General features: G+C 38.7%; 1 protein-coding gene across 1 annotated transcript in view; it reads right to left on the reverse strand.

Moving 5' to 3' along the window:
• The window catches only part of LOC117323174 (adenylate cyclase type 10-like), a 50,595-nt gene that overhangs the window by 5,048 nt on the left and 31,132 nt on the right, over nt 1-14,415 (reverse strand). The window contains 9 exon segments of the mRNA XM_033878224.1: nt 660-766; nt 2,134-2,230; nt 2,553-2,671; nt 7,883-7,974; nt 9,944-10,097; nt 10,342-10,499; nt 11,382-11,498; nt 11,977-12,172; nt 12,557-12,674. Coding sequence (XP_033734115.1) covers nt 660-766; nt 2,134-2,230; nt 2,553-2,671; nt 7,883-7,974; nt 9,944-10,097; nt 10,342-10,499; nt 11,382-11,498; nt 11,977-12,172; nt 12,557-12,674 — 1,158 coding nt within the window.

Here is a 14,415-nt window from a genome sequence, read left to right on the forward strand (position 1 = left end):
TAAAGGCATTACCTCTATTTCCCCTATTGGGCCCCGCCCTTTTGGCCCCTCAGGGGTCAGTCACCATTTATGTAATATCTGTTTCCCTTCCGCCAAGGAAGTTTCTGACTAAATTGGGTTCAAATCCATTCATAACTTTATGACTAGTAGCGAACTGAAAGGAATTACCTCTATTTTCCCTATCGGGCCCTGCCCCTTTGGCCCCTTGGGGGTCAGAGTCACCATTTATGCAAAATCTGATCCCTTTCTGCCAAGGATGTTTCTGGCCAAATTTGGTCAAAATCAAATAAGAACTTTTTGACTAGTAGCGATTTGAAGCAAATATTGACGGACGACGGACGCTGCGCCATGACATAAGCTCACCGGACCTTCGGTCTAGGTGAGCTAAAAATGAACTATTGCAGAAAAAATGAAGGACATTCTTACCAATTACATTGAACAGAAAAATAGTGTTGATTTGCTTTGATAAATCTCCAATGATAAAACACTAGCCTACACCATCATATCTAAATATTGATCAAGCCCATTTGATGATGCTTAAAAATTGAAGATGGATGCATAAGCCAACCAGTCCTCCGACTCTGGTGAGCTTACAATAAGATAAAAAAATATCTTTGTACAGTGATAATGTAACTAGGATTAAAACTGTATGGACCAACCTCCATTTTGGAGCAGTTCCAGACAGAGAGCGTAGTACCAGGTCCATGACATCCTGTCAGGTATTCTCCCTTTAAGTGTCAGCAGTGTGTCTATACACATACCCACCCTGTCAAAACACCAACATTTACTGAAAAATATTAACTCTGACCAAATATAACTCAATAAAGCAGTCTGATGGCTCTCATAGACCGCAACACTTTCATTATTTGTGAAGTACATGTATGTGTGATCTTAGAGCCACCAAAATCTTATGCAAGATAGAAAAAGAACAGCACGTGTTCATATGAGATATTTTTCACTACAGCTTTTATTTCAAAAGTGGTCAAATGTGACCTTAACCTTGAATACTAACCAATGTCCACCAAAATATAATTAGGTGTAGAACATGATTAACGTATCCGTTATATTGAGAGAAGTCCATCTATAATCAGGCTTATTACATGGACTGTATTTAAAACTTTGATTAATCAAAGTACTGAGAGTACTGCAGGAGGCATTAGTCAGATGTAAAAGGTGATATTTTGAAATATAATAAAGCAAGAATACAAATTAAACTGATATCAACATGAAACATTTCCACTTAAGTGTTTCAAACCAACTGGACATAATGGTTTTCACAGTCCTGATGAATGTAATGGTTTAGACTGTTCCGATGTACATAATGTTTTTTTTCGGCATAGCCGTCTAATTTTGTTTTGGCCCCGGATATGACGCGACAGGTGGCGTTACTGGTCAAGATGAAGTACGTGATTGGTCAATGTAGCAGTCAACGCAAAATGCAGATATACAGTTGAAAACGAAACAAAGTTAAAGGGACCTCATGGTAAACCAATATATATTTTGTATTTTTTATCATATTATTGGGTATATCTTTTGAAAAAATAACCTTCTGAACAATAACCATTCGAATTTGATGATGTATGTACATAAAAACATCAATTATCAATTATTAAAAGGTTATCACTCTGAATATGCAAATTTTGTGACATATACGATAAACGCATGCGCACAACAAACTAAAACACATGGAAACAAAAATGGCTTCCAATGTGAATCGACTACGGTTGAAAATGATAACAGCTTCCGCAATGAAGAGAATGATAGGAAAATGGGTCAAGCACAATCCTAGAATTAAACTTGGGAAGCAGTACAATAGATTGTAATAGTTCACAAACGTCACAACTCGTAGGTGATCGCAATATGGCAGGCATAAACGCCTCCATAAAAATGGCTGCACAAATAATGTCTGGAATTTGCTAAATATGTAGGTAAATTGGAAGGACCTTCTGGGTCAGATGACTTGAAAAGCTACCCATAAAAAGTGATATTTAAGAACTTTTTGAGAATTACAGACAGCAAATCTACTGTATTATTCAATAACTGGTGATAACAAGTGTTGTATAAGGATGAAAAAATAAAGCAATGATTCATAGACCAACTTTTCAACACTTAAGTTTAAATGAATAGTCATACTTGTTGGCAAGAATGAGAGCAAATGCAAGGCTGTGTCCTGTTTCTTTGATGATTGGGTCCTCTTCAGTCTTGTTGGCAAGGTCAATGTAGCTGAAACCTGCAAATATCTCATTGAGATTATACTGTGTGGCAGAACAATATACAAAAATCCAAGGCCAAATTTTTGTATGTTAACATTGTAGTATGAAAATGCACAGAACTGTCTTATGAAGTAAAACTATGTGTTAAGATAATTTAGCATACCAAGTTTCAAAGGGCTTGGTCTGGAATTATCATTGAAGATCGATATCAAAACCTAAAACATACTGGTGCAACAAGTCTTTCAAAAATCATGTTATCATTGTAAAGTGACCACAGAATGGTCAGTGCCTTTGATGGGTTTGTTTTCAGTTTCTGAGTGAAAAGTAAGGACAAATTACCCATGGTCAGTGCCTTGTTGATGTTGCCAGACTCCAAACTAAGGATGCAGAGGTCAGCATATACTTTTAACATATGTAAACAATCACTCTTGGTCAACTCCTTGTAGTGATCTACACACCTATAAGGTAACAAGAGTACTGTCATCGGTACTTAGCTCGCCTCACACTGTAACAAGAGTACTATCATCGGTACTTAGCTCGCCTCACATTGCAACAAGAGTACTGTCAACGGTACTTAGCTCGCCTCACATTGCAACAAGAGAACTGTCATCGGTACTTAGCTCGCCTCACCTTGTAACAAGAGTACCGTCATCGGTACTTAGCTCGCCTCACATTGTAACAAGAGTACTGTCATCGGTACTTAGCTCGCCTCACATTGTAACAAGAGTACCGTCATCGGTACTTAGCTCGCCTCACATTGTAACAAGAGTACCGTCATCGGTACTTAGCTCGCCTCACACTGTAACAAGATTACTGTCATCGGTACTTAGCTCGCCTCACCTTGTAACAAGAGTACTGTCATCGGTACTTAGCTCGCCTCACATTGTAACAAGAGTACCGTCATCGGTACTTAGCTCGCCTCACATTGTAACAAGAGTACCGTCATCGGTACTTAGCTCGCCTCACATTGTAACAAGAGTACTGTCATCGGTACTTAGCTCGCCTCACATTGTAACAAGAGTACCGTCATCGGTACTTAGCTCGCCTCACATTGTAACAAGAGTACTGTCATCGGTACTTAGCTCGCCTCACATTGTAACAAGAGTACCGTCATCGGTACTTAGCTCGCCTCACATTGTAACAAGAGTACCGTCATCGGTACTTAGCTCGCCTCACATTGTAACAAGAGTACCGTCATCGGTACTTAGCTCGCCTCACATTGTACAAAGAGACCTGTCATCGGTACTTAGCTCGCCTCACATTGCTAACAAGAGGTACCGTCATCGGTACTTAGCTCGCCTCACATTGTAACAAGAGTACCGTCATCGGTACTTAGCTCGCCTAACATTGCTAACAAGAGTAACTGTCATCTGGTACTTAGCTCGCCTCACATTGTAACAAGGAGTACCGTCATCGGTACTTAGCTCGCCTCACATTGTAACAAGAGTACCGTCATCGGTACTTAGCTCGCCTCACATTGTAACAAGAGTACCGTCATCGGTACTTAGCTCGCCTCACATTGTAACAAGAGTACCGTCATCGGTACTTAGCTCGCCTCACATTGCAACAAGAGTACCGTCATCGGTACTTAGCTCGCCTCACATTGCAACAAGAGTACCGTCATCGGTACTTAGCTCGCCTCACATTGCAACAAGAGTACCGTCATCGGTACTTAGCTCGCCTCACATTGTAACAAGAGTACCGTCATCGGTACTTAGCTCGCCTCACATTGTAACAAGAGTACTGTCATCGGTACTTAGCTCGCCTCACATTGTAACAAGAGTACCGTCATCGGTACTTAGCTCGCCTCACATTGTAACAAGAGTACTGTCATCGGTACTTAGCTCGCCTCACATTGTAACAAGAGTACTGTCATCGGTACTTAGCTCGCCTCACATTGTAACAAGAGTACTGTCATCGGTACTTAGCTCGCCTCACATTGTAACAAGAGTACTGTCATCGGTACTTAGCTCGCCTCACATTGCAACAAGAGAACTGTCATCGGTACTTAGCTCGCCTCACATTGTAATAAGAGTAATGTCATCGGTACTTAGCTCGCCTCACATTGTAATAAGAGTAATGTCATCGGTACTTAGCTCGCCTCACACTGTAACAAGAGTACAGTCATCGGTACTTAGCTCGCCTCACACTGTAACAAGAGTACCGTCATTGGTACTTAGCTCGCCTCACATTGTAACAAGAGTACCGTCATCGGTACTTAGCTCGCCTCACATTGTAACAAGAGTACCGTCATTGGTACTTAGCTCGCCTCACATTGTAACAAGAGTAATGTCATCGGTACTTAGCTCGCCTCACATTGTAACAAGAGTACAGTCATCGGTACTTAGCTCGCCTCACCTTGTAACAAGAGTACTGTCATCGGTACTTAGCTCGCCTCACATTGTAACAAGAGTACTGTCATCGGTACTTAGCTCGCCTCACATTGTAACAAGAGTACCGTCATCGGTACTTAGCTCGCCTCACATTGCAACAAGAGTACCGTCATCGGTACTTAGCTTGCCTCACATTGTAACAAGAGTACTGTCATCGGTACTTAGCTCGCCTCACATTGTAACAAGAGTACTGTCATCGGTACTTAGCTCGCCTCACATTGTAACAAGAGTAATGTCATCGGTACTTAGCTTGCCTCACATTGTAACAAGAGTACCGTCATCGGTACTTAGCTCGCCTCACATTGTAACAAGAGTACCGTCATCGGTACTTAGCTCGCCTCACATTGTATATCATTATACCTCACACTAGCATTAGGCGAGTTCACCATCAGAACAAAGCTTGAATCTACATGTATATTGCATTCTAACACGATTCGTTTGCAACGCGTGTTTTGATTGGTTGCGGACCAACTTCTAATCTGCGATAGAACCATGACATATCGTGTTAAGCCACGCCCCATTTCTAATCAAAACAATATGGCGTCAAGTTCGACTCGTAGCGAAATTCAACACTCTGCACCATTTATGATTGATGACCCGTGATATTGGAATCGAAAGTGAAGAAATCGAATAGAATGAATTAACTTAATACATTTAACAAAAATCGTTAACATCATTCTTACCGTCATTTATTGATTGAAACGTTCATTTCGTCCGTGTGTAAGCATCTAAGGTCAAGTAAAATCCGAAATGAAATGGAACAAGTGCACACAACTTCACATAACTGTTGAGTCTGTAGAAACACATCAACCTTGACTTTATTAAAATGCACATGTCGTTAAGCATACTGCGTAAATCCAAATATGTCTTTAAATCTTCCGAAACAGGACTTTCACAACAACCAAATACCCCGCTTCGTTAACATACAGACCGAGCTCTCGCCAGTATGGGCGTGGCCAATTGACCGACTTTGATAGCTTCTCTCTGATTGGTCAATCCGCCACAGTATGATACGTCACTAACGGAGGTCACAGAGTACTTAACAGCGTACTTGTAGCACTGTAAAACAATGTTTCTAAATATATGCGATAGTAAACGTGTTAGAATGGGGATAGTACGTTGTTTTTCGTGGCTATACTGGCGATTAGAACATGAAATTTGGTTTAAACTCTCGACCTAACGGTCTCGAGTTCAAACCAAATTTCATGTTCTAATCGCCAGTATAGCCACTCAAAACAACTTACTATCCCCTAAATAAAGTGATATTTTAACAAAACAGTACTACAACACTTTAAGGTAAAATATAGCTTGAATTAGGTTTTGCATTGTAGCAAGCATTGGAATTATCATTATTATGAAACATGGTTGACTCTATGAAATACTAGTTGACCCTACACAACCCTTAAACAAAATAAATAAATATGTAATCCTATCATACCATGAAGATAGTGGAAATCCTGGAAATACACTCAGTATTAATAATGTTCATGACTCCATCGAACAAATGATGGTTGACAGTGTCTCTTTTGTCCTGGACAAATGATGCATGACAGTGTATCACTGTAGTGCAACTAGTACGGCAACGATGTTTGGACTCGTTTCCGGTATCGCTTTGGCGACAAAACAACTTCGACACGGCGATAAACGCAAGTCAATATCTGCTTTTACATGTATTCTAGGGATGCAGGGTAAGTTATGAATAATAAAGCATATATTAAGGTTTCACCAAGCCTTCAAAGAGATATCGCTTTTTAGCCGAGATTTCTGTAAATAGATTTGAATGTCACGCAAAAACAGATAATACCACTTTCAGCTTCATTTGGCTTCGATTTGTCGATTTGTTTTAGGACAATCTTCTACAGTGATTCAATTTTTCAAATGTTCAGATTTTGCCCTTTCTTTTGATATATAATTTGATTATGATAGTCTGATAAAGATAAAAATAATCCCAAATTTGTGTACGATGTCAAACTTCTATTGCAACGGTTTGGAACTTGGTAGTGTGTACCGTACACATTTTCGCATTGAAACTGATCCAAACCGTTGCGTCGAGATTGACACCACGATATAAACAATTATTCATACTAAGTCGTTTCTGGATCAAATGTAACAATCTATGTATCCAATTTATGGGCATTAACCCAGGGCATCGTTTTTCACTCATGTTCTGCGGAAATTATGCAAAATTAAACAGGATAAAGGCAAAAGTTTGGAAATGTCGGTAGGAATTCGCATCTCCTTGAAAGTAAATAGCAATATTGGATGTTTTATATGAACAATCTGCATGAAAACACCGTACTTATATAAAGCTTAATACTTCATAAAACCGTGAGTTGAATATAGGGTTGTGACAACATGCGCATGATGTTAAAATAACACTAGTTTGAACCTACCGTTTTGCTTCTTCTGTATCGTGGCGTATACCGGAAACGGGTCCAAACATTGTTGCCGTACTAGTTGCACTACAGTGTGTCTGTGACAGCAGTGTCGTTATTGTCCTGACCAAATGATGTATGACAGTGTCTAGTGTCCCGACAAATTGATGAATGGCAGTGTCTCTATTGTACTGACCAGTTGATGCATGTAAGTGTCTGTGACAGCAGTGTCTCTATTGTCCTGTCCAGTTGATACATGTGAGTGTCTGTGACGGCAGTGTCTTTATTGGCCTGACAAATTGATGCATGACAGTGTCTAGTGTCCTGACCAAATGATGCATGACAGTGACTCTATTGTCCTGACCAAATGATGCATGCCAGTGTCTAGTGTCCTGACCAATTGATGCATGACAGTGTCTAGTCTCCTGACCAATGGATGCATGGCAGTGTCTCTATTGTCCTGATCCCATGATGATAATTGAACCTAATTAACTAACTTGTCCATGGGATGAAAGTCATACTACTTATAATCAAAATGATGAAGAGTTGGAGTTGGACAAATTTCAGATTACAAGTTAAGCAGACTAATCTTAACAACCTTTGAAGTTCAGAGAATTTGGTTTGGTTTATTTTGTTTAACGTCCTATTAACAGCCAAGCTCATGTAAGGACGTGCCTGGTTTTGGAGGTGGAGGAAAGCCAGAGTAACCAGAGAAAAACCACCGGCCTACAGTCAGTACCAGGCAACTGCCCCATGTGGGTTTCGAACTCGCAACCCAGAGGTGGAGGGCTAGTGATTAATTGTCAGGACACCTTAACCACTCGGCCACCGTGATCCCTAAGTTAAGAGAAGATCCATGTTTAAGAAACAAATTAAGGGAGGTTTAGGTTGCGTAACGTGCCTTTCAATGAGTTCCATTCCAAGTCTCATCTCCATGTTTCTGTCACTTTGTTTCTTGTAATATTTCATCACTTCATGGTAGCCTTGCACAACCTACAAAATATCAAACCAATTGTGGGAAAAATATTGAAAATTGATGGAAAAATATTGAAAAATGATGCAGATGACTGTCATGGCAAAATTCTTTACATGCTTAGGAACATCCAGGTTTCAGCAATTCAAGTCAATTTTAAGAAAATGTAGGTAAAATATCACGGAAAGTCAAAAGAAAAAAAAAACCATTCAATTTAGTTAATACATTGTTATAAAAGTTTGAATATAAGTAAATCAAAATAAATAAATAAATATTTAAACTAAACAAAAAACAACCAGGACCCTTTGGAGGGCCACAACATACGCCTGACGCAATATTTGACACTTGGAAGGGGGTAGTTTCACAGGTTGTAATGCTCCGGCTCATCAAGATGTATATTTGTGTCAAGTATGGAGAGCCTGGGTAGGGTAGTATTGAAGTTATGGTCCAGATAGGCAAAATCATCAAAGGGCAATAACTCCGCTAATAAGGGGGTAAGGTGCATAATTTTGGTATGTGACACTCCAGCTCATCTAGATGTATATTTGTTTTAAGTATGGAGAGCTTAACACCATATGTGCCCAAAGTAAAATCATAAAAGAGGAATAACTCCACAAATAAGGGGATAAGGGGCATGATTTTGGTATGCGACACTCGGGCTCATCAATATGTATATTTGTGTCAAGTATGGGGAGCCTGGGTCGAGTAGTACTGGAGTTATGGTCTGGACAAGTCAAATCATCAAAGGGGAATAACTCCACAAATACGGGAGTAAGGGACATGATTTTGGTATGTGACAGCTGGCTCATCAAGATGTATATTTGTGTCAAATATGGAGAGCCTGGGTCGAGTAGTACTGGAGATATGGTCCGGACAAATAGGGGGGTAAGGGGCATGATTTTGGTATGTGACACTCCGGCTCATCAAGATGTATATTTGTGTCAAGTATGGAGAGCCTGGGTCGAGTAGTACTGGAGTTATGGTCCGGACACCATATGTGCCTGCCAACCCGTAAGTCTGTAAGCCTGCCCGCCCACATGATAACATGATATGGGATGTCCCGTCTTTTGTCGGGCATATAAAAACCGAGGTACGGACAAAAGCCCCCCCGGACATTAGCCCCCCCGGACATTAGCCCCTAGGACAAAAGCCCCCCCGGACATTAGCCCCTTCACACTAATCAAAAAGTGGACAAAAGCCCCTTCATAAAAATTTTTTTTTTTTTTTTTTTTTATTTTTTATGTTTTTATTTATTCATTTTTTTTAAAATTACAATATATGTTTTAGCAGTGGTTATATTAAGTGCTACATATATATGTAAGTGACTTCAGTCACCAGTGGCTTCTGCAATGTAAACAACTACTTGAACTGTTACATAAACAATAAGCTGTTACACAGGTGTTTGGTAGGTTTTTCATTGATTTTACTGTTACATAAACAATAAGCTGTTACACAGGTGTTTGGTAGGTTTTTCATTGATGTTGTATTCTCCTCCAAGGAAATATATCATTAATAGCTTCATGTGTATCAACAGTGAAATTTCTATGTTTGCACAGGTATAAATTGTTTTTATATTGTTTCTTTGATTTTAATCCTTCCTAAAAATAAAATTACAACACAGAGCAACATGTTTTGTAGGCATTTCTTTGATTATCAATATTTGCAGTATATTACAAATTTCAGAGATAAAAACAGCAGTATATATACAGTTTTTGTTTTTCAAAAGTACAGATTTATATAAAGTATACCAGCTAAATTTATAATGAAGGGGCTTTTGTCCGGGGGGGCTAATGTCCGGGGGGGCTTTCGTCCGGAGGGGCTTTTGTCCTAGGGGCTAATGTCCGGGGGGGCTAATGTCCGGGGGGGCTTTTGTCCTACACTCATAAAAACCAGCATAATGAATACATGTAACACAATTGTAGCATAGCGTTGCAGACCATCTGGTTAATGTTCTTTCTAATGAGTAATATCAGAGTATTGTAAATTTACCTGGTGTAGGAGTGGTACCCTGTTAAGGATCTTTGACAGGAGTAACATGGCACTGAGGACCATGAACTGGGTGTTGTCCTTTTCCTTGTGGTAATTGTACAGGTCTGTTAAACAGTAGCATTGCTCAATAGTTGACTTGCTGGCTGGTAACATGCTGAAGGAAGCATAAATGAAAATCTTTTTTCAGTGAACGTTATTAAAATGTAGATAATTTACAGCTAGAATGGTGATTTAGGATAACTGAATAAATGTTCACTTTCTAATAAAACATTTGTTTATTGAATCTGAGTGACAATGTCAACAAAGCTATGCATTCATCTCCAGAATTCCTCTAATCACAGACAAAGGCAGGCTGATTATTTGTTTTATTTATAGAGGTAAAGCAAATGTTAGATTACCGTCTGTCTCGGTTTTGCAAGAAGAACATTTTAAATTTCAGCAATTTCACTTTCAACTTGGCTGTGCTCATCTGTGTGGGTTGTTGCAAACCAACTAATCTTGCTGCTTTTTTCAGGAAGGAGTAGCCTTGCTCCTCTTGTCCAACGCATTGGAAAGTCTGAAAATATGCATAAGGTTTCAATTTCAAGAAATCTGAAGAAAGTAGAAAATATTCTTTGAATACATTTTAATGCAAGTTTAAAAGAAGAAGTCATTAAGCCTATATACATAGAGGGGCTCAGTTGGTAAGAGCATCGGCCACATAACCTCAGGTGGAGATCTGAGGTGTGAGATTTGTCACTCCCTTTCTTCTCTTGGGATGGTAAGAGTCAGGCCGGTCTGTGCTGTCATGGTGTTGTCCTTGGGCAAGACACCTTAACTGCACTGGATGCCATATGATGGGCTTCTCATATGTTGTTCAGTGAGGTAGTCACCAACTACTACTTAAAATGACCCTGCCTGTTCACGGGTGATAATCCCAGCAAACAAACAAACAGACTCTTTTTTTCTACATACTCTGGAATTTTAATTTGAAATCTGCTACTATAGAGGTCTTTCTTGCTACAAAGTATTTTTGATCTTTTCTATTTGTTTCACACCATTCCACTTCAAGTACCTTTTGTATTGACAGTAAAGTCAATAGGAAATTATTTATCTGATAGGAATTCATTTAATGGCTAAAGTTAAGATGTCTTTTTCAATTTTCCAATTTTTCAAATGGACTTAAATGAAATTAACTACATAATGTATACAAATTCAGAAAATATCCACCCTGTAGACTGTTCAACTTGAGACTGTAGACTGTTCAACTTGAGACAACTTCAGAAAAAAGATCTAACAATCTCCAAATATTAAGTCCAATATGAATGCCTTTCAGTTATTCTATTGTTCCATTCAAACTCAAAATTAGATTTTTCATACCACAAATTAAAATAATAGAAAGGTAGGAATGATGGATGGATTTAAACCAAAGTATTTGATCTGAGGATAAGTAGATTACCTTTGCCCAGAGTCTGTTTGCTCTTGACTTAAGGATCATGATGGACTCCTGATCTGCATCACTAGCCTTTTCCATTTTTGTCAGCACAGCATCAACCTCAAACAACATGTTCATGGCCTGTCAGAGAGTTGTATGATTAGTAACTGCTCACTTGTTACACTTTAATGCACATTTTATATGTAAACGTGGAGAGCAAAAGCCACCTAACTAGCTCGATCAGACCTAGTACAAATTTTCCCTTAGCACAATGGTAGGATGTCATAGTCTGCTAAATGGAGCCCCAGCATAAAGAAGATATTTTTATAAACCTTTCCTATCACAGGTTTGGTGCCATTGACATCTACTACAAGCATAAGCTATGCTTCCTTGGAGTCAAAGAGCCTGAGTGTAAACTGCAGGTTTGAAAATGAGACAATTTGATCAATTATTTAAACAAATTCAGCAAAACATGATTCTGGTCATAGTACTGTCTGAATCTTGGTTATTCTTAGAAATTGTTTCACTTGTTGCTCATTTCATTTAAATATTCAAGCTCACAGCAAAAAATCTTATGTAGAAACTTGATTTTAAAAATACCATCAGTTTGGCATATTACCTGCTCAGTTTTGCAGATGACAACAGCTGCTGATATAGCTTCCAGGAGCTGGTCAACAAGGTTCTGATAATGTTTGGCTGCCTTCCAGTGGTAGATAATCATTTTATAAGTGGGCAGAAGGCACTCAATCATCTCATCCATCGTCTGATTCAGTGAGAACTGCTCTCGTAAAACCTGTACCAGTGGATCCCTCTTTCTAGCCAACAGTTCAAGTCAATATGTAATGTGTGTAATTAGTGGGAGTGAACTTTGTAAATTAAAACTTAGCTATCGATCAAGTTTTGGAAACATCATACCTAATGATTGTAAGAATAATTTTGATAATAATGATAGCCAACGTCCAGTTGAAGTTTCCTTCTTTGGAAATTCATTGATAAATTTCAGACCAGAATAGCAATGTCCAAGCCAGAAACCATCACTTCACAGTTTGATTTACTAAAAAATGGTTTTTACTGTGTTAACTATCAAAGGAAAAAATTGGTCGAGCAAAGAGTACTGACAAACTGTGAGTACTAACTTTATCTCAAACTTATAACTATTTCATCATAAATAGGATGTGAGGTACAGACCAAATACTTACTCAATATCTATTGAGAATCCAAAACGTCTTCCCCGTGTCCTTTGGTACATACCACTGCCAACATCCCCTACACGTGATGAAGCTCTCCTTTTCCACTGAGCTCTTCTTATTGCAACCTCTGTATCAAGATAATTTTCTTGAAGGTGTATTTTTCTACTACTTATAACTTTTTCAGAATTATCTTAACTTTCAACTCTCTTATATGAATTATCTATAACAAGTATATTTCTGAACATTAACATGCATGAATCAGCCTCAGATGTCCTCATTCCTTAAAGATGCATTCCTTCGTTTGCATAAAGTTTAGGTTGTCAAAATGGATCTTCATGGAAAATATGAATTTTTCCCAAGTAGTAAAAGTTATTAATGAAATACATGCTTTTACTTAAAAGATAAATTGAAGTTCTTCAAGTATTAAGTCCTAAAAGTTCTTAGTTCGTCCAGTATCACTAATAACCACAAAGACAGATGGTACAGTATTTGTGTACTATTCGTCATTTTTCTGTACATTTCAGCATTAATTTCATTACTTGTAGGCACAGACACTCATATAATCCTTGTTCTGACATAGATTTCATCAATAGAAATTTTGCATGTTTCTGCTGTCCTAACAAAGGAATGTCCCTTTAAATGATAAGGCACATTAGTTTATAATTCCAATGGACAAAATTATGTAAGATACAGTGTTTATTGCAATGTCATGTATGTAATAACTTACAAAATGTAATGGCAACAATTAGTGAAAAATCAAATTTAAGATTTACATGAGATAATTGAGAACAACACAGTTCAGTTTTGGTGACCATATCGGATATCAAATCGGCAGGAAAAATGAACAAGAGGCCCATGGGGCCTGTATCGCTCACCTGGTTGGATTTGACCAAATGTCAAAATAATGTACATGTTCAATTTGCCAATACATATACAAAAATGTACTCTCTGAAAGACCATATGGATTATTTTTACACCATAATGGTGTTTAAAGAAACGAAGTCCCTTAGGGTGGGGAAAACCCCTTTGGCCTATTTTTACATAAGAATTGTGTTTATCTCTTAATGCCCAGCGATGATATACATAGTTATGGGATTGAGGGTCACAGTAACCATTTATGCAAAATATGTTCCCCCATCACCACGGATGTTTCTGACCAAATTGGGTTCAAATCCATTTAAAACTCAAATCTCTATTTCCCCTATTTGGCCCCTCCCTTCAGGCCCCTTGGGGGTCAGAGTCAATATTTATATAAACTCTCTTTCCCCCTTCCCCTAAGGATATTCCAGACCAAATTTGGTTCAAATCCATTCGTAACTTAATAATTAATAGCGATTTAAAGGATTAACCCCTATTTTCCCTATCAGACCCCACTCCCCAGTCCCCTGGGGATTCAGAGTAAAAAATCATACCAACTCGGTTCCCCTTCTCCAATGAATATTCTTGACCATATTTGGTTAAAATCCATTTAAAACTTTATGACTAGTAGCAATTAAAAGACTAATCTCTATTTCCCCTACTTGGCCCTGCCCCTTAGGCCCCTAGGGGTACAGAGTAAAAATTCATATAAACTCTGTTCCCCCTCCCCTCAAGGATGTTCCTGACAAAATTTGGTGAAAACCTATTCAATACTTTAGGACTAGTCGCGATTTAACCTATTTCCCCTATTTGGCCCCGCCCCTCAGGCCCCTGGGGGTTGAGAATAAAGATTTACACAAACTTTGTTCCTCTTCCCCCAAGGATGTTCCTGACCAAATTTGGTTCAAATTCATTCGTAACTTTATGACTAGTAACGATTTAAAGGAGTAACCCTATTTCCCCTATTTGGCCCCGCCCCTCAGGCCCCTGGGGGTTCAGAGTAAAAATTT

Source organism: Pecten maximus, chromosome 3 (assembly GCF_902652985.1).
Source record: "Pecten maximus chromosome 3, xPecMax1.1, whole genome shotgun sequence".
Taxonomy (NCBI): domain Eukaryota; kingdom Metazoa; phylum Mollusca; class Bivalvia; order Pectinida; family Pectinidae; genus Pecten; species Pecten maximus.